Raw genomic sequence first — 25,139 nt, forward strand, 5'->3', positions numbered from 1 at the left:
TCCTTATCAGGCTGACAAATGGCATAGATCCAGTCACTCACTCTAACCCCAGTGCTACTTGCAATTTGATACAAAGAGCTCAGAGTCTACAGCAGTCACATCTGGCTATTTCAGGATTGAGCCACTAAGGAGTAGTAGCAGAATCACCTGGGGATGAGTGAGAATTTCACCATGCCAGTCCCAGCCCCTAGACCTACTCAGAGTCTGATTCGGTTGCACATGAGAGCTTACAGAGGATGGCTTTAGAATATGCTCTTGAACCTACCTTAACACACAATCCTTGGATCCCTGGATGAAGAGGACACAGGTGATCATGTTCCCAATTAGGTCAAGGCAAATAGCTCTAAACCCCGATTAAGAACAACATGATCACTACCCTTTAAGAGCAAGAGAGAAAGAGAGGTATTGTAGAGCCAAGCAGAGGGTATTAGATGAACCAGGCTGTGTAGCTTTAATTCATATAAAAGAGCAGTGTCTGCTAGTATTCTAACAAATATGGTTGGAGAAGCACATACATGTATGCATGCATACATATATGTATGTGTTGGAGTATAAGAGGGACAGTATAGGGGAGGAGAAGTCACTGCTTGGGCTTCTCTGTCCTTAGGCATGAATAGGTTTGTTGTAGCAACATTAAACTTCAGTGTTGGTAGAGCTAGGATGCGGCTGAGCTCAGGGACTGGCTGAATAACACTCCTTGGTTTTGCACTCTACTCCATCAGCTCCATACAGGGCACCACCCCTTTATCCCTGAGAGCTTCCAGCTCAGGCTGCTTCAGTACGGGGACATGCTGGGTTTTTCTGAGCAGGAGTGCTGTGGTGCGGATGGCATTTATCCCAGTTATCAGAGAAAGGCAGTAATTGCAAAGTGAACTTGGAGACAGGCAGCCGACAGCTTCACTCTCTCTCTCCTGCTATGTATCTTCTCTTACATGGATCCAGACCATCACCAGCTTGTTCTCCCTTTAAAATGGGGAATGTGATAATGTCAGTCTCTGGTTTAATTCCAGGGTTGCATTCCTGCAGCCTCTGTCACAAAGCTTGAACCTCTTATCAGAGCTTCTCAAGGTGTGGTTATCTGACCCCAGCTCACCACTCTCTCTCTTACCCCACCAGACTCCACAGTCCAGAAGTTCACTTGTGATTTGTATTCCCAGGTTGTTTGTCTAGGAGCATTGCCTTAGTGTGTTCGTCCAACCCAGTGAAGAGACTCCTAACTCCTATCTCATGCCAGGAGTAATGTTAATGTCTACCTCACACCGACGACTGGGGTCCTTACATTTGATCAGACATCTCTTCAGGAGGGGCTACCAAAAGGATGATGAATCTTCAGGGAGGGGGCAACAAGCCAAGTTAAGGGGAAAACTTCTCCAGAGAGTTTACTGTGTTTGTGGCCAGAGCATCCTAGCATATCAGTTTCAGACAGTCAACTGGGCTATCTGGTGGTCAGGACCAGAGCCAGAGACAAATCTACATAATAGAGCCATTGATCACTGTCATCAGGTGCAGCCAGCTGTGGCCTGGGGAGAATGTTTTTTTTTTTTTTTTTCAGAGATGTTCTCACAAGGAGATGAGTCCTTCATAGGAGGCTCTTAAGAGTGTAGCACAGGTCGGTCAGTGTGAGAAGGTTCTTTTCTGCTCACGTTTTGTCTTTGCATTGAATGAACTTTAAAATCTTTCTTCTTGGGTTCTTGGAACTTGGGGTTGATGCTCGCTCCTGCATGATGGCTGCCCATGCTGAAACTGGAAAGCTTTGTTCCCTTTCAATCCTCTGAATCATAGTTTTCTACTGTGATTAGGATGCAATTTTCCCTGTATATTGCAATAGCCCGATGTTGGCAAAATTCAGCCTTTGCATGCTACAACTATTGTAATGGTGTGCCTTTCATATTTTGTCCCTAAAGAGTTCTGCTACAGGGGCTGAGGGAATGGCTTGGCTAGGAAAGTGCCTGCTGTGCATGAGGCTAGCAAGATGGCTCAGCTACAGAGGGTGTGCTGCCAAGTCTGATGACCCAGTGTCAATCCCCAGAATCCATATGGCTAAAGGAGAGAACCAATTCCTAAAAACTGTATTCTGACTACACATGTGCTGTATAACATATGTGTATGCACATATACAACCATTGCTACCTCAACAATAAATATGAATGTTAAAAAAAAAGATAAAGTTAGGCATAAGACTGTGGTCTGTTATTTAGCCCTGGGGAGGACAGGAAGAAACAGGCAGATACCTGAAGCTCATTGGCTATTTGTCCTAGCTAGCCCACAAGTTCCAGTTTCAGTGAGATACCTTGTTTAAATAACAGTAAAGGAGAGAGTTACTGAAGAAGGTAGCCAGCCTCAACATCTGTCCTCTGAGACAGGCTGACTTCATGATAGGCTACAAATTGGCAGTTCAGGAAACTAGGCCTAAGTTTCTGTTTCCAAGAACTGGGCAAGTCCAGGCAAGTCAGTTACTGAAAAAGAACCCAGGCCACAAGCCACCAGTCAGAAATTGCCCTGCTATCAGAAGCTGCCCTGCCACCTGGCTTGAGGCAAGGGCAATGGGTCAGCAACAGTTTCCAGACCCCAGCAATGGTTCTAGAATGTCCCTAGAGATAGAGCCAACAGATTAAGATAAGTTCATCTAACCCTCAAGGGAATTCCCCTAATGTGCTTTAAATTGGGCCTTTGAGCTCACTTGGGGGCCTCCATCTTTGTAACGGGAGACCCCAAATGCTGAGCTTCTGCAGAATAAAGTACTCTTTGCTTTTTCATACTATTTGAGTTGGGGAGATCATTCTTCAGCCAACCACAGATCCTTACATCTCTACACACATGCACTTGCGTATATGTACACACACACACACACACACACACACACACACACACACGTTTGTGATCTTTATATCCCCACAGGATTCTTTCTTTATTGCTGTTTCCTGTTTCATTCTGGATCCTTATTTGTTGAAAGCAATTTTATTAATAATGGTCTGGGCAGTTATGGTTTTTTGTTTCTGACTCTAAAGGACATTCCTTGTTCATTCACCACAAAAAAGAAATAGCTTATTACCTGAATTTTCAGCATAGCATATACCATTCACATCCTTTTTGTTAAAGCATCTATTAGCTCAATACTCTATCTAAGCACTTAGTTACCACCTGTCTTAATTCATTTGTGTTACTGTGACATCAAAAATAAAAACCCGTCAGGCTAAGTAATTATAGAGAACAGATTTGATGTCTGATGTTCTAAGAAGTTAGGCAGTCCACAGTGATAGCAGCAACCTGGTGAGTGTAGGCTGGAGGTCAAGTTTGCTTCCAAGGAGGAACCTGGAACATTGTGTCTTCAGATGGCAGACATCAAAAGGCTGGTAGATCTGAACTAGTTTCCTCCAGCCATTTTCTAAGACACCAATCCACCTATGTGGGTGAAGCACTTAGGACATAATCACTTCCTCCAAAGATGCCACCATTTACTACCCAACAGAATTAGGCTTCAGTGTGAGACCCGGAAGGACTTCAGACTAAAGCATAATCTGTCTCCCTAAGAGACTGGAGCCTCCATGTGGGTTCTTCATTTCATCACCCAGCACACAGCAAGTACTCAGTAGAAGACTATTCAAATAATGCATGTTTTCCCCCCTCCAAGTGTGAAAGCCTTAGTTTTCATTCTTAGGTCCTGGAGATACTGCTTCTCTTAAGAAATTTATATTTGACATTGCCAAATATGGATATATTTGTCCTCTGAGATGACCCTTGAGCTGCAGACAATAGGAATTCTGGGCTAGAGCGATGGCTTCATAATAGGAGTACTGGTTGCTCTCCCAGAAGATCCCAGTTCAATTCCCAGCACCCACAGGGTAGCTCACAACTCAAATCCCAGGGAATTTCATGTTCCCTTTTGGCCCCCACTGGCACTGGACAGACTTGGTACACAGATACACAGGCAAAATGCCCACACATGTCACATTAAGATATAAGATGAATTCTGTGGTGGAATCTTAATTGTAAGGATGTTCAACTTCTTGAGATAGATTCTCCTTTGTAGTAGATGCACATGATCTTATTCCTTTAGGATCACTATGCTTGTCTGTACTTACATTTGGGCATAACTGCTTTGGATTTTCTTTTTGTGAATCTGCTTCAGCCTCTCCTGTTACCGAGTTCATGTGGGAGACCTCCAGCTATGAGGTCAACTCTTTCCACCCAGAAAAGAGACTTACAGTCATATCAGCAATGTACAAAACTGTCCATCTAGCAAAACTCTGTTATCATTTTAATTTTTGAGATTATTTTTATTCTATGTGTATATTTTACCTGCATATATGCCAGTACAACATGAAGTGCTGGCAGAAGCCAGAAGAGGGTGCCAGGTCCTCTGAAACTGGAGTTACAGATGGTTTTGAATTTATACGTGGGCACTAAGAATGAACTTGGGTCCCCTGGAAGAATAGCCAATGATCTTAACCACTAAGCCATCTCTTCAAACCCCTCTATTACCATGTTAATTTCCTCTCACTAGTAGAAAAGCATACCAGGATATTTAACTGAAACTGGCTCTTATTTGATTTCTAGTGAGGGTGACCCTCACTTCACCCACTGGTGATCCTTGTGGGCTTCTCCCTCGTGTCTCAGTTCTTCCTGTTGGCAGGACCATCCTTTTTAGTGATTCATGAGAACTTTTTCTGTTTTAAGGACATTGACTTTCTCTACCATGCATATTTATAGATTTTCTATTTTGCTCTTTTATTTTTAATATGATTTGGCTGTAGGTTTCAAAAATGCAACATGATCCAAACTCAATCGCTCTGTATTTCAAGATGTATTTTTTTCATTGACTTGAATGAACAAAAATATAAAATAAAGATCAAACAGCACACTTCATCTGCTAACTACCTTATGATTTCATATTGCATTGGACTACTTGATTGAATGTTCCTCTTGTTTATAGACCAAGTGTCCTTTTCTTTGACCCCAGAGTAGTGTAAGCCCTTCCTCTATGAAGTTTGGGAAAGGAGAAATGTCACTGAGGGTATGTCCATGGGGCAGCCATGCTGCCAAGAAGCTATAGGAATTCCCTGGGGTAGATGGTGGTAATAATCCCCTCCCGTAGGCTACTGTTGCCTTCTCCATATTCAGGAGGCTAGGGTAAGAGACTTGCAGAGTGCAAAACTTAAAAGTTGGTAACTTGTAAGAAAATTCCTGTTTGTTTCCTGCGTTGCCCCCTGCCCCAAGTCTTATACAGGGAGGAAACAGCTCTCCAAAAGGCCTTTGGACTCTCTCTCTTAGGGGGAGCTGATTTCCTTCCTGGAAATCCCCATTTAGAATCACTCTGTCCTTAGCTCTGAATTTTCCTTGGGTCTTGCATAATTCTTGCTGTAAGGTGGTCTTGTTGGTATCTGTGACTGTTCCTGGAGTGAGCCTTACTATGGTGCTTCTGTATGGAGTATATGAATGGTGTGATAGACAGAGTTATGAATGAGTGCTAGACTTGTAATAGGCCATGTATGTAGAAGACATCTTACTCCCTAGTGTGTTGCCCCACCCCACCCCAAAGCTTTCTTTTCTTCCTATGTGTGGTTATAAAATTATTTTCGTTCACCATGTATGGCTATCCTGAGTCAAGACAAGTCTCTACTTTGCAAATGACAAGGCTATACATATGTGCCTGTACTTTCTATTATCATAACTGAAAATTAATTTTGGCATCAATAATTTTATTTAAGGTTGGAGGTTGCTACTCTGGCCAGTGTTTATACCATAGCGATGGAAGTATTGACCCTGTTGACAGGTCATTTGAGGATCTGATAACCAAGCAGGATTGATGTCTAGCCCCCCACCCCTACTCTGAGTCTGTCAGTGGTAGAATCCTGTTGGTTTGCAAATAAAAGTCTAAATATTTAGAAACCCTAAGCTCCTCTGTGAAAACAAGGACAAAAATGAATATTTATGATCCAATAATTCTGTAACTGTCTTGGACATCATCCCTTTGCTGACACCTACAAGCCTGTCACAGTTTGGACAGAAGCCAGAGCTCTGCCTGGCAATGCATCACTAGCTCTGTGACCTTGATCAAGTTACTCACCCTCTCTGACTCTGTCCCCTCAGTAGTAAAATTGTAAGGAAAATGCTAATCTCACAGTGTTTGCTCTTCATGTTAAATAATTCAGCATATTCTGGGGAATATAGACTAGTACCAAGTACACAATAGGTGCTCAATAAAGTTAATGTCTTGCATGTTACTTGACTGAGAATTCTGTCATTCTGTCCCCCTACATGTAGCAGAATCTCAATGTTTTAGGGGCAGGGGTGATATATTACCTTAGTACATATGAGCTTCAATGGCTTACCATAAATTAGGCAGCTTATGAACAACAGAAATTTATTTTTCACAACCAAGATAAAGATACAGGTAGACTCAGTATTTGGCAAGGTCTGACTTCTTCAGAAGTAGTATTTTCTTGTAATGTCCACACATGCAGGAAGAGATAACTTCCTGGTGCCTCCATGAAACAGGCGATATAAACAGCAATAATGCTTCTGACCCAACAATCTCCTAAGACCTTACTTACTAAGATCGCTCTGTGAAACCTTAAAGCATGCTCCAGGTGACACACCTCCTCCCTCAAAGCCACACCTCCTAGTTCCTCCCAAACAGCAACTAAGACAGGAAGCAAAAGGCTGTTGGAGTCTCCTACAATATGGTGGCAGATATCACCTCCCACTCTTCAAGCTACCTGAGTCTGCTTATATCAAGCTACCAGGAGAAGGGGGTCTTGAGAAATATCATGGTACTGATAGTTGGTCAACTTCTATGCTGACTCAGACCAGATGATCTCCTACAAATTCCCTGTTTGATGACCCTAGTCTTGTGATGGGTTCATTTAAACAGCCAAGGAAGTCATATGAGAGTGGCCACAACCCTGCTAGACTACATGGGGCCTGCAGACCACAGGGTAGATGGTTGGATTCTTTTCCCAACAGCTGTGGAAAAATCATTGGATAACTTCAATGTTTTAGCAGCAGTATATGTAGGTTCTATTTATTAAATCCTAGCTGTGTCTGGATGCTATTCTAAGGGATTTACACGTAGTATTTCAGTTATTACGTAGGTTAGGAAATACTGCTTCCCTCTTAATAGACTGAGGGGGACTGAGAAGTTAAGCATCTTTCCTAAAGTATCAACATTGGTAAATAACAAAGTCAACAATCTCAGACACAATAGGAAACTGTCCTGCAGTTTGAGAAAGGGTACGTACCAGTCATGATCAGAGATGAGGGACACAGTCTGTCTCCTGAACAGAATGCTTGCTTCACCCTCTGACTTGAACAGGTGTTCCTGAGTGTTCCTGGGGCTAAGGAGAAGACTTGACATATGGTAAAGGTATGGGTCCCTATCCCTGACCCTTATCTGGATCTGATGCCTGAGAGGTCTGATAAGGCAGAGAAGCCCTTATCAGGCCACACAGCTGCTTCCTGGGCTGTTTCCCCCAGGGAATGGCAGGACACTAAAGACATCAGCATTCAACACCATTGCCCACACACACAAATTAATGTGGTTCAGAGCCTGAACTTTTGATACATCCATGGCTCCTAGCAAGCAGGCTAAATTACTTGGGATGAGGAAGAATGGATTGTGGACATGGGATGGTTGGCTGGACTAAACATAAAGGTAGTCACAGAGCTAGAGGAACCTATATCACTTGTCTGTTTTTTGAGGAAAGAAGAAAATTATTAAAGATTTAAGTGAGGCAGTTGTTTAGGTAAGATGTTTCTGTCAAGGAAATATACTTTTGAAGAAATATAAAATTTCCCTAAAAATATGTATCAGACTGGTTTTCCAGAAAATTCTGAACAATACATGAAAATGATTGGGTATCATGGATATGTAACCAGAAAATCCATCTAGATCTTGAGAGACTCTCTCTCTCTTTCTCTTTCTCTCTCTCTCTCTCTCTCTCTCTCTCTCTCTCTCTCTCTCTCTCTCTCTCTCTCTCTCTCTCATTTTATGTGCTTCATCTGCATCATGCTTCCTTTGGCCTGTCTGCTCCTTGCTTTGTTGTAATACTGGCTTTATTCCTCATTGCTGAGCTGTGGGTTCTCTGGCACGTGTTTCTAAGGCTTTGTGTCTTCAGCCAGTAGAAGGATAATTGTGGCCATCACCACTACTGGCTCTTCATATTCTAATAGTTTACATTGTGTTCTCTTCGCCTCTAGACACCATTGTGCATGTGTATGGCCATTGGCTCCAGTCACCAAACTGACAAAGAAATTCTAGGAAGTGGGGAGGTAGTTTTCAATGCAGGAGACTGGAATGAATGTGGCAGTGAACCTCTCCAGGATACCCTGATTTAGAGTCCTAACTGTTGCTTTCTTGATTCTTTCCTCTTTGAGACAAATCTGTTAGCAAGAAAGCTTGTTATTAGATAAAAGAGGCAGTGTTGGAAAGATACAGCCCCTCCCTCCCCACCAAGCCACACTTGAATTAGATAGCCCAAGAGTATTATGAGCCCCGGAGGGTACTTAGTCCTCTGAGGCCAACAGTGAACTCAGCAAAACAGTGATAAAGCAAGAAGCCAGTGTGAGCAGGGTCTACTCTATGCTCATATTCAGAGAAATCAGAAGCCAATTTCTACTGCTACTACTTTTTCAAATGTCTTTCATGAAATTTTTGATATTTTGTAATGAAAGGGCCTTCATCTGAATTGATGGAATGATTCCATCACCTCCACAAAACACCCTGTGCCTTTGACCTGCAAACCTTTGGCATGCAGGTAATAAGTCTTGGGTGGTTTTCTTATAAGCTTAATAGTAGGCTGGAGGTCCAGATGTAGACCATATAAAGAGGTCCTGTTACTTTGGATGCTATCCTGGCCATATATCTTGTCTGTGATGATGCTCTACCTGATCTCAGCCCTGATACCTGACCCTGGAAGGCCAAACTTTAGAGTGACACAGAACATCTCTGAGAATGTTCCCTGTAGAGAACACTGCTCATAACAACCTTCTCCTTGCAGTATTCAGAACTGCACACTTGTAGGGTTTAGCTTTGGGTAGCCATATTGAGTGATGGTTATTTTCTCGCAAAGCTCAATGTTCTGAATTTGTGTGATCATTTTTTTTTCTGCCCATGACCATGTTCTTCTCCTTCTACCTTACTAGACAGTTGATAAACCAAGCAGCTGGACTAGTAGGCTGAATCAGAGGCTGGGCTCTATAGCACCCTCCAGGCCCAGAGGGTTTTAAGGAAGGTTCGTTGTACCAATCTTTTTTTCTCAGGCATCTAGGGCGGGAGTATTGTGGTAGAGTCCCGGGATTCTGCATTTTTGGTGTGAATTGGAGCAGTCACATTTAGGATCAATGGCTACCTTTAAAAAACAAACAGTAAACTCTTGACAGCTGTTTCTCACCATGCATACTGTCTCAGTAATTGTCAGTGACTACAGGTTAGATACCTGAGGCCAGAAGTTGATGTCTGATGTCTTTTTCTATCATCTTGTACATTTTAGTATGATTTACAAGGTTGGAGATACAGATATAGACCACATAAAGAGGTCCTGCTACTTTGAGTGCTATTCTGGCTCATAACACTGCTCATAACAACATTTGTAACTTAACAACTAAAGAGTTAGTATAATGTTTAGTAAAACAACCACAACAACATACACATATGCAGGCACACACTTGGGAGCATACACAGACACACACACAGACACACACAGACACACACACAGACACACACAGACACACACAGACACACACACACACAGACATACAGACAGAGCAGAGGCAAAATCCCAAGGTGATTTTCCCTTTCAGTTGAGGTTTTGTTTCTCCCTACAGTGGCTGCCTAGTGAGGCATGGCTCTAGAAGGCCAGGCAATCACACTGCCCACTATGTGGGTTTCACGAGACAATCTCCAGCTTAGGATCCTGAGTTTATTTCAATCAGTTAGGTCTATGTGGGCTGTATAGTTAGTGAAATGGCTGGAGGTATTGAGAGTGGAAACCATTCTTGTCTGACATGGGCACATACATTCCAACAGCACTGGCCAAAGGCAGAATTACAGGCTAAAAATGCAAGAGCTGTGTCTCTTGTGTCTCTGAAGGAATTTGGATGATTTGTAGATGAACCCCTGGCATTGCCTCTGGGATCATGTCTCACTCAGGACAGAAGGAAGAACTGGACAGAGATGACAGTTATAACAACACATTAGGGGTGCTTGGGAGCCCCCAGTGCAGAATTAGATCCAATTGGTCAATACGAAGGTAAAATAGAAAAGAAGCAACTGCCAGAATCTCTCAAGAGCTGAAGCATCAGACTTACATACATGCCTGTTTGCAGAGAGCATTGACTTTCAATAGACAGAGAGATCCACTTTGCTCATAGTCAGTAACCTGCTAATTCTAGGGGAGCCGGGGGCAGCGAGAAGTTTAGAACATGGGGTAGAGAGAGGCAGAGAGTTTTACACGCATGTGCTGCATACATGCATGTAGAGCTAACAAGCTTAGCCATCTGAGTTCTGCCAGTAGATACCCAGGAGAGGAAAGGAAGGCTTGGTCTGGGTGTCCCCAGACCTGGGCTTCCCGATAGAGGTACCTTTATTCCTTTGTCATAAATTAGGAGTCTAGAAAAATGTGGGTGGCAGGGAATATATTGTCTACAAGGTCTTGCTCTGGGCTAAGTCATAGCTACACTGAAGGTATAGTGACTAGTTTTCTCTATGGGCACTGTGGGAAACTTCTCTGGAACAGAATACAGCACACAGGCAAATAGCATGTGCCCCTGGCAATTGCCTGCTTGAGAGAGGGTTCCAAGGCAGTGTTTATGGGGATGTGCTGGGAGCAGTAGTACTCTGACATTAGAACCAGTGGAATGCTCAGCACCAGAAGGTGCTCTCCCCCCCACGAGAGCTGTATCATTTAATCCACATCCTAATTCTCAATGTATAAATTCCAATAGGAGGCTCTGACATTACTGACTACTCATTCATTACAAGGGTACCCTCCTTATCCCAAGAGGTGAAAATGGTTGTGGTAATAGTGATCGCAAGTGATTAAAAGTGTCTTCCTCCTCCCATTTGTACACCTAACACATGCACCAGGGATGTCCAATCAAAAGCCCAGTGGCTATATGTGGCCAAAGATTGTGTGTGTGTGTGTGTGTGTCTGTGTGTCTGTGTGTCTGTGTGTCTATGTATCCGTGTGTGTAGGTCTGTGTCTCTGTGTGTCTGTGTATGTGTCTGTGTGTATGCATACATATGTATGTGTGCATGTGGGGACCTTGAGATCAACCTTGCATGTCACCCTCAGGAGCCATTCACCTTGCTTTTGAGACAGAGCTTCTCATTCACCTATCGCTTGCCAATTCACCCAGGCTGGCTAATCAGTGAGCCCTATAGACCTATGTACCCAGAGCTGACGTCACAAGTGAGTGTCACGATGTCCAGCTTTTATCTTTCACAAGGTGCTTGGGGGAAAACTCAGGTCCCCATGCTTGTGGAGCAAGCATTTTACCAACCGAACCATGAGTAAACCACGCTAGATTTTAGTTAGGGAAACAGAATAGCTGTTCCTTTAATAATTTTGTGTTATGTATCTAGGGAAACAGAATAGCTGGTCCTTTAATAATTTTGTGTTGATTATGTATCAAAAGAATAACTGTGACTACATTGGTTACATAAAGTATATGACCCAGATTAATTTCACTAGCCTCTTCCTACTTTTTCTCCGTGAGGTTCTTAGAAAACACAAAGATCACAAATGTGCCCCACTCTCTGCTTGTAACCAGCATTGTTGCTCTACAGGGCCATCAGTATAAGGGATACACCGGAGTATTTGGTCTTGCACTGTGCAGTGCCTTGCCGTGCATTGTCTGACTACAGCTCCAGAAGAACCCACTCATTCTGTGGCCGTAGCCAAGTCTCTTAGTCTCCCTGAGTCTCAACTTCCTCTCCCTACATCCAACTCTCCTCTGAGCACATTGCAAATGAAAAGGTCCCCTTAGGCTGTGAATCTGGGGCCACATAGTACAAGAGACAGGTTCCTCAAAACTTGCTTTACAGGAGATGTCATGTGATGTGTGTCTGTCTGCTCCTAAGGTCATATCAAGGGACCAAGTTAAAAAGAGACCTTCTGAAAGCACAAGGTTGGGGAGAATGTTAGATAAAGAGTCATGTTAACCAAGGAAGAAGAAAACAAACACTCACGTTCTTTTCTGGGGAGGAGGAGACTTATCACTCCAAATAGGCTCTTTGCAAAGCTTCCCATGATAAACGGAAACTAATAAAACTGCTCTCATGAATGCTGCCCTGCTGGGTGGAATTGGTGCCTCGATCTGTGATCAGGCCGCCCTTTTATTCCCTTTTTAATGCCTGATGCCATGGGGGAGAAAAATCAATTCTATTTTAATTTCATGAGAAAAATGCTGAATGGAAGAAAAATGCAATAGAGCGAAACTTCCCAATTCAGTCCTCCACTGGCGCTCCCCAACACGGGATTCTGTGATCAATGGATTTCTCCCTAGGAAGGTCTCAAAAACCTGTCTTTTCCTCAGACAAGGAGGCAGGAAGTGCCATGCTGGTAAGAGAAACTCCTTAGAGAGGTAAGGAGATTTAATTCAACCTTGGTGCCTTAACTTACCTGACTGTCTAAAATCATTTCTGCCTAATTACCCTTAATTTTAGCTTCTGTGTGTCCACTGTCCTAACTAGGAGCTCTGCTGATTATCCCTATTCAGTAAACCCCACTAAAACCTCTCAGTCAAAGATTCCTCCACAAACAAGAGTTCAGGAGCAAACAAGTTTTCCAGGCCTGGAGAGCCAGATGGTGCCAACTCTTCACGAGCACTACAGAGCACAGAGTCAGGCCAGTGGATTCTGGGTTCTTGCCAGCTTTGAAATCACAAACTTACAAAATTATAATCATTTTCCCCAAGCCTTAGTTGCCTCTCTGCAGAACGGGAACCGGAGTGACAGGAGTCTCTAGTCTAATTTGGTTTTTCCATGAGTAGTGTTTAGAAGGTGCTCTTCAGGATGCCTGAGAAAAGATGGTGCAAGTAAATGTTCTTGTGTGTCAATGTTGTGATTTACAATAGTTCATGTTTACAATGATACACAAGGGTATCCTGGCTTAGCCATTCCAACTTGGACTCTTAGTAGAGTACCCGGGGAGGTCACCTACATGGCATGTTCAATGCTTCATGATAAAGTGAACTTCTTATTCCATTATTCTCTTTGACTGTAGGCTTAGAGTTCTAAGAACATTGGAGAGGCTAGCCAGGAGTGGTGGCTTATTCCTAGAATGCCTTGGGAGGCTGAGGCATGGGGAATCACATAGTTGAAGGCAGCCTAGGCTACATGGTGAGCTATAGATAGCCTGAAATACATAGGGGAACACTGACTGAAGTCATCATCATCATCGTTGTCATCATCATCATCATCACCTACTCAGTATGACAAGTTACAGTAAGACCAGGCACATATCCTCACATCAAGGTTGGATGAGGCAATGAAGTAGAAAAACATAGGGTCCCAAAGGCAGGCTAAAGAGTCATAGACAGCCCAGCTCCACTGTTAGGAGTCCCACAAGAACACCAAACTACACAGCCATATGTAGAGGACCTAGATCAGACCCAAACAGGCTCCCTGATCTCTGTGAACCCACTTGAGTCAGTTGATTCAGTGGGCTGTGTTCTTGTGGGGTCCTTGGTTCTGCTGGCTCTCCCAATCTTTCTTCCCCCTCCTCCACAGGAATTCCCAAATTCCACCCAATATTTGGTTGTGGGACACTGCATCTGATGCCATCAGTTGCTACATGAAGTCTCTCTGATGATGAATATGCTAGGCTCCAGTCCCAGCACATCGGGCAGGCAGGACAAAGTATAAGTGAGGGGTTTTGTGGGTGGGTTGGTGTTTCGGATCCCATCACTTGGTGGCTTTAAGGCCACCTTTTTATTCACTTCCTAAATCCTACAAGATGGGGAGAAAAATCAATGAGATGACCCCACATTTGTGTCTCATATCTTTAAAAAAATGTGTTTAAGAATTACTTAATACTAGCAGTATACCAAGTGGGTATGGAGTTGCCCTGGAGAAGTTATTAAGTGTTAAGTGTGTGTTAAGGCCCATCCCTAATTTTAATCCACATTCTTAACTTCTTGTGGAGTTAGTTGGACTTTACCGTATCTCCTGCCAAGAGTGTAAAAGTGACTAACACACTGGGCAAGTCCCTCTTTTGGTAGGACAACCATAGGTCCACACAGCTGACCCTCTTGCCCCTAGAAATTGGCCATCCAGGTTGGTGTCAGGCTAGGTAGTAGAATTAAAAATTGAGGACACCCGTAGAAAAATGTCCCCACTTCAAACCCCCTGTGCTATATCAGGCTTTGCTGGCTCTATCTTCTGAAGCCTTATTTATTCAGGAAATTCTGTCGACTGCTGCCCTATAACAACATGGTTGTTTGCCCATTCACCAAAAGTAAAAGAACCTTCAATGGAGGGTGTGGCCAGCAAGTCTCTGCTAAGGTTGTTGGTGTGGCTTCAAGGTTCCCAAGAGCAGTGTCATGGAGTAACAAACTTCTCCCATATGCCTGCTTGAAGCCAACTGGGGAGGAATTCACCCTGGACCTCAGCAGTTTAACCAGATTCAAGTTAGCAAAACGGAAATTGACTGGGTGTGAAGTTGGGAGGGCAGGCGGCTTACATTCAGAAACTGAGTTGTATTGCTTTGCTGGCTCAAAGCCACTGGGAATAGCACTAGACAGACTCATTAGGCAAGAAGGGTTCTGTGAAAGTGACAAAATCATAGCACCCCAGATACCCCAGCATGAGATTAAAGGCTGAAGGGAGGTTTAAGCTTCATATTAGGAAGTGGCATTATGACAGTTTAGGCAAAAGGAGCTTTACAGCTGTCTGAGATGATGGTGGCCCTGCAATGGGATCATCTGTGTGAAACTGTAAGAACTCCCTTCCTGTGCAGGGTGGAGGATGGGAGCGAGGAACAGGAACTAGGCCAGAAGTAAGGCCTGGAGAGCGATTGGTAGAGGAGGCGGTTGTTGACAGGAACTCATGCACTTGGACCCTGCATGGAAGCTGAAGGATGACAGTGGTTTGGGAAGAGAAGGCATTGAGTGGAAAGGACATTTATGTCAGTTTCTGTCTCTTCCCTTACTGACCAGCCTTGTGACATTGGCTGTCAGACGGTAAATACAAGTCACCCTGAGTCAGCACCAGTAAAGTCTTACTACATAGCCAGGCTGGTCTCTCTCTATCCTCCTGCCTCTGCCTCCTAAGTGATGGGATGGATTACAGGTGTGTGCCATCGGACCTGGTCTCAGCATTTTATTTTGAAATAATTTTACATTCTTACAGAGCATTTAAAAAACCAAAGCCATACAAGTGTACACACACACACACACACACACACACACACACACACACACACAAAATCTAATAGAGAGTTCTCTACACTGTACCCAAGTTTCCCTCAAATTAACCTCTTTCAGAAGCATGATATACTTACCAAAAGTAAAGAATGACAATTCCCCTCTGTATTTGATAGAGAAGAGCTCAGGCTTTGAGGATCACACTTCTACCCATGGCCTCTTTTGCTTTGCCAGGTTCCCACATGTCAGTGAGTTGACATGTCTCCTTGTTCTCCACCATAGCAACTCTTCCCTGTAGCCCATCTCTATTTCTCTCCTTTCTCCCATCTCTCCCTCTCCTTCCATCACCTCTCCTTTTTCTTTCCAGCCAAACCAATCACTCTGGGACCTGCCTATCCCAAGGCCTTGCCTCTATTTTTTTTTCCCCAGAGTCTATAGCTATGTCAGCTTCACCTATCTCTCTCCATACCACCAGATTCCAATACAGAGCCCAACAGGAAGTTAGTTTTCAGAAGCTGGCAGCTCCAGTAGTAGCCCAACTGGCCTCTGACTGTGCACAGAAGTTCTGGTGCCCAGGCACTTTCCCTGGCACTCCAGTCTTCCAAACTCAGGAATATATAGTGAGAGCACCAGTAGTAATCGCTCTTCTGCTGTTATATATAGGGAAAAGGGCCACTGTGACCAGGAAGTGTCCAGCAAGTTCACTGAAAACATCTGTCTTCCACTCCTCTTCCAGAAAGAGGCATTCCTATTGATATTTAAAGTATCTTGGTACCAAACGTCAACACTGTTCTTTCTAATAAGAGGAATTGTCTTGAGCTGGCCCCCACTTCTGAGATGTGTGCCCTGCAGCCCCCTGGGTCACTGTGGTCAAGTCATATTCGCAGTGCTTCTGAAGAGGGAGAAAAAGACTTGTTGTTCTGAGCTTAAGGAAGAGCTCTTAACCCCTTTATTTACTGAACAGACTCCTTCTGCTTCCCATGATCCCGCTAAAACTCTGGTCTACAGAGCCTTGACCACATCAGTCTCCTCAGCTGAGGAATGAGGACAACCACAAAGAGTCTAAGCCATTTCTTTTTATATTTACTTTTTTATATTATTTGTATGTGAACATATTTCCCCTCCAAAGGACTTAGAGTAAAATGCATATTTCAAAGAAATACTTTTTTTTATTATGCTGTGCCTTCCAATCACGTGCTTGAGAGCCCCGGTCAGGTGACTCTTACCTACTTTATCTTATCTCTTCTTTAGCCCTATGTGCCCTCTTCTTGGCCTCAGAATCATTTTTCTGTCTGTTCTCTCAGAACAAGACTGACTGCTGAGCCTCACCCCCTGACCTGGCCAGCATCAAGAGCAGAGACTTCCCTGGTGGGACCTTTTGAAGGGCTGCTATATTTCTCATCCCCTCCATTCAACTCTGGTGGAAGAACAGCCTATTCCTCTCAGGATGTCCCTGTGTCCACTGAAGCTAGGGGTCTTGGTGCAGAAGTTAAGGTTGCCTACATCGTAGATAGAGCCTCATCCCTGTACATGGGGGCTGCCTTCTTAGAGTAAGAAACTAGAGGTCAGTCACTCTGCAACAGAAACTGAAATTAGAACCTGTGTTTTAGCTTTAAAGAACCAGAGGCTCAGAGAGGTTGAGCAAACTGCCCAGTCACACAGCTAATATGTTTGCTTATTTTCACAAACAAGTTGAGGAAATGTTGAACAAAGAGAAAAACTCTTCTACTGGCTGGGGAGATGACTGAGTCAGCATCTCCTTTCAACCACAAAGATGTGAGTTCGATCCCTAGAAGCCCACCACACAAAAAGCTATGAATGATGGCATGTGCTTGTATTTTTAGCAGAACCCCCTAGAGCTTGCTAGCTAGCTTCAGGGTAATAAATACCTGCCCCAAAAGTAAAGTGGAAGGTGTTCTTGAGGAAAGCCACTCAAGTGTGTCATCTGAATGCTACACACATGTGCACACACATGTTCATGCATCCACACACATATGTACCCACACACTTGTGGGCCTGCGTATACACATGAACACTCATGATGAACAGGCACACACACACAGATGTGCTTCTAGCATAGTGTATGGGTCTGGAACCTTTCTGTATAAAAGGTCAGAGGGCATGCTTCAGATGAAGCAGGTGATTGCTGGATTTGACTTGTGGTCTCTGTTCTGTCAATCTCTAGGTTACCAAAGTCAAACAAAAACAGGAAGATTGGGAGAGACTTATTGATGAAATCATTGTATGATTAATATAAAGTTATTGAATCAAAGCAGAAATGATGTGTCTACATGTCTTTGAGAATATAAGGAAGGGGTCACTGAGAACCACAGAAGGTTTTCATGCAAAGTATCGCCTTAAGTGAGAAATACAAAGATGAGGAGTCACAACAAAAGGAGAGAGCATGGGAAGAAAGAGGTGTTCTAGGTAACACCTTAACTTGTTCAATTGCCCCATGGTTAAATGGACTGTAAGTCTTTGCCAGTAGTGAAATCTGGCTTTCAGGTCAATGGGGAGGCCAGAAATCAGCTCAGATCTTAAGCTAACTCTAAGGACCATGGAGGCAGTCTCACCCTGAAAAACCAAGGGAAAACATACTTCTCATGATAAGATATGTAAGATTTCTAGCTAGTCATCCCACTGTGCCCAGACAGAAAAGAACAGCCTCCAGCATTTTGCTGTAGCCAGATGTAGTCTCCAGACCCCTGGACTCAGGCTTAGCTGGACGAGACCCCCCCCCATGGTTGCCATCCTAGCAATTGTCCCCTTTCCCACACTGCTGAACAGAGACTCCCATCACCTTCCTCATTGGTGGCCATGGCTCCAGTCCCTTTCTTCTTTCTCTCCCCAACCTGATTCCCCCACTAACTTTGTAAAACTTGCGAGTTAAATTTTTCAAAGACTGTTTCTGACAAAGCAGTGGGAATTAGATTTGGCAAAGCCCTTCATAAAAAATTGAAGACATGCTATATTAACATACATTGATTTATTCATAGTGTTTCATTACAAGTAAGTGAGGGTCCTGTAATACCAGGAAAGGTTAGGAGAGCAGGGGAGCGTGGTATATTATATTGACAGCTCCGTAGAAACCCACTCACTTTTGGATTGAATTTGGAGCATAGGAAGATGCTGGCTAGTAAATAAGGCATGAGCTTTCGCTCCTGTGTCTGTGTATCAGTGGAGTTGCTACCAGGCCAGGCAGGTCAATAGGACAGATTTTTAAGAAAATACAGAGACAGATCCTCTCCACTGGTTCACTGGGGTCCCTGGCCCCAGGCACACCCTGAGCATCTCTGGCTTCTGTTGCTAGGAAACGGGAGTCTGGCCATACACTTTCCCCAACTTGCCCTCTCCTCTGTTATCACCTTGGACTTCTCTCTATGTGAGCCTTTCCCAACCTCAGGCCCTTGCCCTGCCTATTGTCCCTGCCTGGAGCCTAGAGGGCTTTTCCATCCACTCTGACTCCACTCCATGCTTCAGGCTTGCATCTTTTCTCTCCCAAGTTCCTTCCCCTAAGCATCAAATCTTGGTTCAGAGTTGCTCAGATGCAGCCTCTAAGCAAATGATCTGATGCTGAGCAAATGATTGAGAAACTTGAGAAACACCAGTTTAAGAAAAAAGGAAGAAACAGGATGAGAAACAGAAAGTAAGATAGCCAGTAAATATGACTATAATTATATATATATATATATATATAATATGTATTATATAGTAAATAAACATTTTAAATTAATTAAATGATAAATTAGTCAATTTATAGTAAATAAACTTTTTATTTTACTATATTATTTTATTATTTTGTTTGATTCATGTCTCTGTGTGTGTATGTGTATGTGTGTGTGTGTGTGTATGTGCATTCATGCACATGCTTGGATGTGTGCTGTGACATGAATGTGACGGTCAGAAAACGATGTAAATACAGCTAAATCCCCAGGTTATTAAAGGATCTAGTGAATTAATGCAGTCACTTGGCATTCGCCAACCAGGAAAACATGGAGAGGTGGGGGCCTACAGTGTCTGCCCCTGAGCTTGGGTTGGAGAGACAGTCCTATCCGAACACTGTGACGTTGCTAGCCTCCTCTGGATGGGTGTGCTTGTGTAGACTCTGCTTATAAAGTCCAAGCTGTGAGCACATGGAATGTGTCTTCTAGCATCACTCTGATCCTAACCAAGTCAGGGCTTTCACATTAAGTATATATCACCATTGCTGTGTTACAACTGCCTTACACAGGACAGGGAAATCACCCTGTCTCCAATGTGTCTGCCACCTGTGCCAGGGATAAGAAAATGTTCACTTTCTTGATAAAGAATATAGGCCTCCTCTTTGGCCTGGGTTGGCTGTTCTAGAAGCACGAAATTTGTTTATTTATTTATTTATTTATTTATTCATTATCTAAATGCTGTGTGTGTGTGTGTGTGTGTGTGTGTATACAGGTGCCATGCTGCACAACCATTAGGAGTTAGTTCTCTTTTCTGACCTAGCTGAAGAAGGGTCTCTTGTATCTGCTGCCACACTGCAGACTCCTCGCTAATTGGTTGGTGAGATTCCTGTTCCTGCTTCTGAGCTTGCTATGAGAACACTGGAATATAGATGCACACCACCACATCCAATTTTAATGTGGGCTCCAGGCATCAAACTTGGTTTGCATGGCTAGTACTTTTGCCTACTGAGCCTATCTAGCTAGCCCTTAAAATTTCTTAATGTAACAAAGTAGATTTTAAAAACATTTAAAAATGCTCTGTATCAGCAGCTGCAGCTGCCTTCTTGAGACTTGCACAAGATTGAGCCAGTGAAACTTTGGTATGGTGGGGTGGGGATCACTGATGGCTTTTGGAGAGGGAAACACTTTTCTTTAAAGATATGGCCTCTGAAAGGTCAGTGGTGCTTCAGTGGTTGGCCCCACAGCTATGAGTATATGGTCAACACAAACTTGACTCAGTAAGCTTTGGAAAAGAAAAAAAAATGGAGCTTGAGAGATGCCTCAGTGGTGATTAAGAGCACTTGCTGCCCTCACAGAGGACCTGGGTTCAATTCCTAGCACCCACACCAAGCATCTCACAGTCTTCTGTAACTCCAGTTCTAGGGGATCCAAAGCTCTCTTCTGGACTCTGTGGGTACCAGGCATACATATGGAGCCCACACTTACAGGCAGGCAAGTGCTAATAATATAAAATAAAAACAAAGTAATAAATCTTCTTCATGAAGTTGGGAGGAGGTGGGGCAGGAGGTGGGAGGAGTTAGGGGGAAGAGTAAGGATTGCATGTGATCATAATCCTCTGCAATTAATATTAAAAGAATCCTGTGCAGGCTACTGTAAAAGCGATGCAATCCAGGCTCCTGACACTCACACTGTCATCTACAGTTACCATTAGTTGACAGTGTGGCAAATGTTGACAGTGGGGCAAATGAAGAAATTGAGGGAGGGGACCTCAAGACTTAAATACCCTGGCATTTCCATGACATCTACCTTGTGACCAGTGGACACAGACATTGCAGAATATGAAAGAGTCAGCTTGTCGTCAACTCATGTACTGAGTATCGTGGAGTATGGTCTTCACATTAACACCTGACTGCAGTGGATTAGAAGACACAACACTGAGACCCCATCAGAGACGATTCGGAAAGTTTAATGCAAGTTATTACCAGCCAGGCAGCTCATGGAAATAACTAATCTGATTCTTCCAACTCGATGTGACCAAACACTACTGGTGTGTACGATAGAATACATGGTCTATATTCTTTGGCATGTCTGTGCCATATATGTATATACATGTTATCCTGGGTATGGGGGTGTATGTGCATATGGAAGTCAGAGGTTGGCCCTGGGAATTCTTTCTGATGATTCTCCCACCCTGTTCATTAAAGTAGGTTCTCTGCACCCAACCCAGAGCTTAACATACAGGAAGTATCATAAGGAAACCACTATGCCTGTGTGGCATTTATATGGATTCTGGGGGTCTGAACTCCAAACCTTTTGCTTTCCACCTGTCATTTACATGGATTCAACTGACCCCTTGTTGCCTTGTGAGCAATCCCTGCCCTATAGGGGATTCTGTATTTTAAACACATCCTATCCTGTATTTTAAACACAGGAGATACTATACTTTGGAAAGGGCTAGTCCAATTGATTAATGTTCAATACCAGATACATACCAGATCCCTAAGATTTAAAATGAGTTATAGAATGTGAACTACCTCATTAATGTTTTGGTGTTGATAGCAGACTAAAATGATAGTATTGTTTGGATGGATCAAGGACATCAAGATATATTAATAAGATACATTTGCTTTGTTGTTACTACAGTATATTTCTACTAATAGGTTTTCTTCTTTGACAATTTGATACATGCATGTAATATTTTCTGAGTACCCTCTCATGCTCTCATCTTCCTACCAATCTTTCTAGCCTCTACTTCCCTAATGATTTCTTTCCAGATTTCATATCTTTTGTCTTGTGTCCCCCTGCATCTAAGTTAGGCCATCTTACGTGTGATCCTGGATTTGGACCACTCACCTGAGCCTGGTAGATCTTCCAGTGGCTTCACCACTAGATACTATGCCTCCCCGTCACATAGTCTGTTAGCTGCCCATAATTCAGCAGTAAGTGGCAAAGCCCCATGAGCCTCTCCCTAGTCCATAACTGACTGTTGGCTGGGGCATTCTTTTGCAGGTTCAGTGTTAATAACAACAACAGATATAAATTCATGATTTCCATGACATTGTCATGCTTAAAAGAATATATTTAGCAGCCTTTCAGTCTATCTTTGGGCTTGTAAATTCTTTCCACATCACCTTAGTAATGATCTTTGTAATCATCTCCTTAGGACATGGTATGAATGTCTTGTTTGGGGCTAAGCCTTTAACTATCATTTATTCTCAGCATCCTGTCTAGCCAGAAGTTCTAACTGCACTGCTCCTTACTGCAGAGATAGGCTTCTCTAATTAGGGCTAAGAGTATCCTTTGTAGGTATAAACATAGATGCATGGAAAGCAGCTTGATGTTATATCAGCTTATGTCATTAGCTAAGCAACAGTGTAGTTTTCCCCATTGGGGCACATGCTCGGATACAAATGTTTGACTGGGCATACAATACCAGGGATGGGTTCTCTCATGGAGTGGGCCTCAAGTCTAAGAGCAGTCAGTTGCTCATATAGTATTCCTACCATTATTGTACCAGTGAGCCCATCTTCTCTGACAGGTTGATAGTGTATGTAGTTCATAGAGATCACAGCTGGGTAAACTATTAATATCTTTCCTTCCTGCAGCAGTCTGTAGCACTGATGGACATAATAGTGAGAAGTCTCCAGCAGAGAGGAAGCTTCTAGCTCAATTCCAGTTTGATTCCTTTATACTTTGCATAAAGGATCTGTGGTGCTTCCAGGAACAGTCTCCCTAACCAACAGCCATAGCGGTATCCCACACCTGGCACTGGACATTTTGTTTAGTGGCCCACTGCTCCTAGGACTGACATTATCAAGTCATGGGAGGCATCTGCCATCAAATTTCTTTATGTTTTGTAAACTGGGTCATGAGATAACAAAGAGAGCAAGTTTCTATCCTTAGGTGGCATTTCATATCCTCTTTCTTTTTGTTAACCCCTCCCTATTCTCCCATCTCCCCCTCTTCCCTCCCTCATCCTGATTAAAGCTTCCCACCTCCAGCATCCTCCCTATCCACCCATAATTTTACCTTTGTGCTATTGTCTCCTTTCCCTTGGGGTAACTCCTCTACAGCTGCCCTCTCTGTAAACTCTAGGGGCTGGATGAGTGTAGACAGCTTAAGGTATCATGTTCTGATTGGGTTAGACATGGTTGTTCCATGGACTTGTTGGTAGAAAACTCAGGGCTGTGGTTGTGTGTACTGTGGATGGTACAAAGCAGCTCTGTCACATAGTAGCTTAGCTTACCTCTCTTCTCCATCCTGCACCTGCTGCCCCTCTCTAGTGAGTTCTCTTGGTTAGTGAGTAGGACATTTATGTGCTTGTATATCATTTTGTCACACAGATTAACTACAAGGCTGTGGGCTCACTGGATCCAAGTGCTGACCTGTCCAGCCAGAGGGGAAAAGTGTTCAAACTCCGGAATGAAACCCACCACCTCTTTGTGGGTCTGTACCCTGGGACTACCTACTCTTTCACCATCAAGGCCAGCACAGCCAAGGGCTTTGGACCCCCAGTCACTACTCGGATTGCCACCAAGATTTCAGGTATCTCTTTTAGAGAGAGAAAAGTGGGGGACATGCACTGTGCACTCCTTCTCTTGTAGGCTTGGTAGTTTTCTGGAATAAAAAGAGACAGAACCAACTATCATTGATGGCAATGGAATGATTTAGACAATGATTTAAGGTCATTGGGTTGCTCAAAGTCCAATTCCTGAAGTTCATTAAGAGGGGGGCAAGAATGAGCAAATGAGGGAGAGAGAGAGAGAGAGAGAGAGAGAGAGAGAACGAACTTATAGAAGTTGTTTTATAGATTTATTTTCCAAATAGAATAGTTTGTAGTATCTTATACCCACAGTACTGGCTCTCATGAAATATCAGATGAAGGGATGAAGGGATGAAGGGATGAAGGAATGAATGGCCAAGCTGCAGTAGCCTAAGATTGCAAACTGTTCTACCAGCAGGGTGCACCACCCTGCCTGACAGCAAGAAGCAGAACCACTGCAGAATGCTTATTTACAGCATCCCTATTTTGGACTATCTATGCAATCTAGTCTGCATGCATATGTATTTTGCATGCAGTTTTGCAGAAGCCATGATTTTCCGTAGCTTAATGTTTCCACTTATCCTTCTCCCCTAAGTATTTCCCACACTGCTTTCATTATAATGTTCTGTCAACTGGATGGACGTAATTTAATTAAACAGTCCCTTGTGGTTGAATATATTTGGTGTTTCTACGTTTTTATAAAATAGCGCTCCAATAAACATGTTACAAAATAAACTTTAAATCGTTGATTGGGATTATAACTTTAGGATTAAATTCAGAAATTGAAAAAAAAATTAAAAGAGATGTGGATTTTAATAGCTCATAATACAAATGGCTAAATTACCCTTTCAAAGGATTAGATTTAGTCACACTCCTGTGGGGGGAAAGGGTCTTGTGAAAAAAAAATAGAGCTTATTCATCTTCCCTTTAATTTGCATCTAAATGCACATAACAAGGCTGACTCTCCTCATGTCTGTATAAAGTACTTACATGTCCCATGTACTCCTTTTTTTCTGGGTAGGAGGGGCACATTTTTATGATGGGCATGCCTGACCCCTCCTCAGACTATAGCACTGGGAGAGAAGTAGATGGGAAGCCAAGGCCTCCCCTATTGATGGCCTCTGACATCATGGTGTCCTTACTACCACTCACTACCTCTGTTCTGCTGGGATGGGATCAAGGGGATAGCATGAGCTAGGATAGGAAGTGTCGAGGTGGGTATGGGACATATGCTTGACCACTTCCCATTTCTCTCTCTTTCCCAGCTCCATCAATGCCTGAATATGATGCAGATACCCCACTCAATGAAACAGATACAACCATCACGGTGATGCTCAAACCCGCCCAGTCCAGAGGAGCCCCAGTCAGGTGAGGAACTATGGTCTGCACGTCTACCTTCTATACCTCACACATCTCCATGTGAATCACATGACTGGCAATGTTCCTGGCTTCAATAAGCCAGAAGCTAGATTTGCTACAAGGAAGATGGTCAGCAACTCTAAGCCCAATTTAGAAGGAGACACTGAGCCAGGAATTCCTCACAGTGAACATCAGTTTAAAGAGAACAT

At 43.4% G+C, this 25,139-nt stretch overlaps 1 protein-coding gene across 12 annotated transcripts in view; it reads left to right on the forward strand.

Moving 5' to 3' along the window:
• Ptprt (protein tyrosine phosphatase receptor type T) overlaps positions 1 to 25,139 on the forward strand; it is a 1,119,809-nt gene that overhangs the window by 811,037 nt on the left and 283,633 nt on the right. For all 12 annotated transcript variants that reach the window (XM_029473981.2, XM_029473985.2, XM_029473982.2 and 9 more), the window contains exons 10-11: positions 23,372 to 23,573; positions 24,837 to 24,939. In XM_029473981.2, the coding sequence (XP_029329841.1) occupies positions 23,372 to 23,573; positions 24,837 to 24,939 (305 nt within the window). The remainder of the gene's footprint in view (positions 1 to 23,371; positions 23,574 to 24,836; positions 24,940 to 25,139) is intronic.

Source organism: Mus caroli, unplaced genomic scaffold, assembly GCF_978045245.1.
Source record: "Mus caroli unplaced genomic scaffold, Mus_caroli_1 scaffold_2, whole genome shotgun sequence".
Classification (NCBI taxonomy): Eukaryota; Metazoa; Chordata; class Mammalia; order Rodentia; family Muridae; genus Mus; species Mus caroli.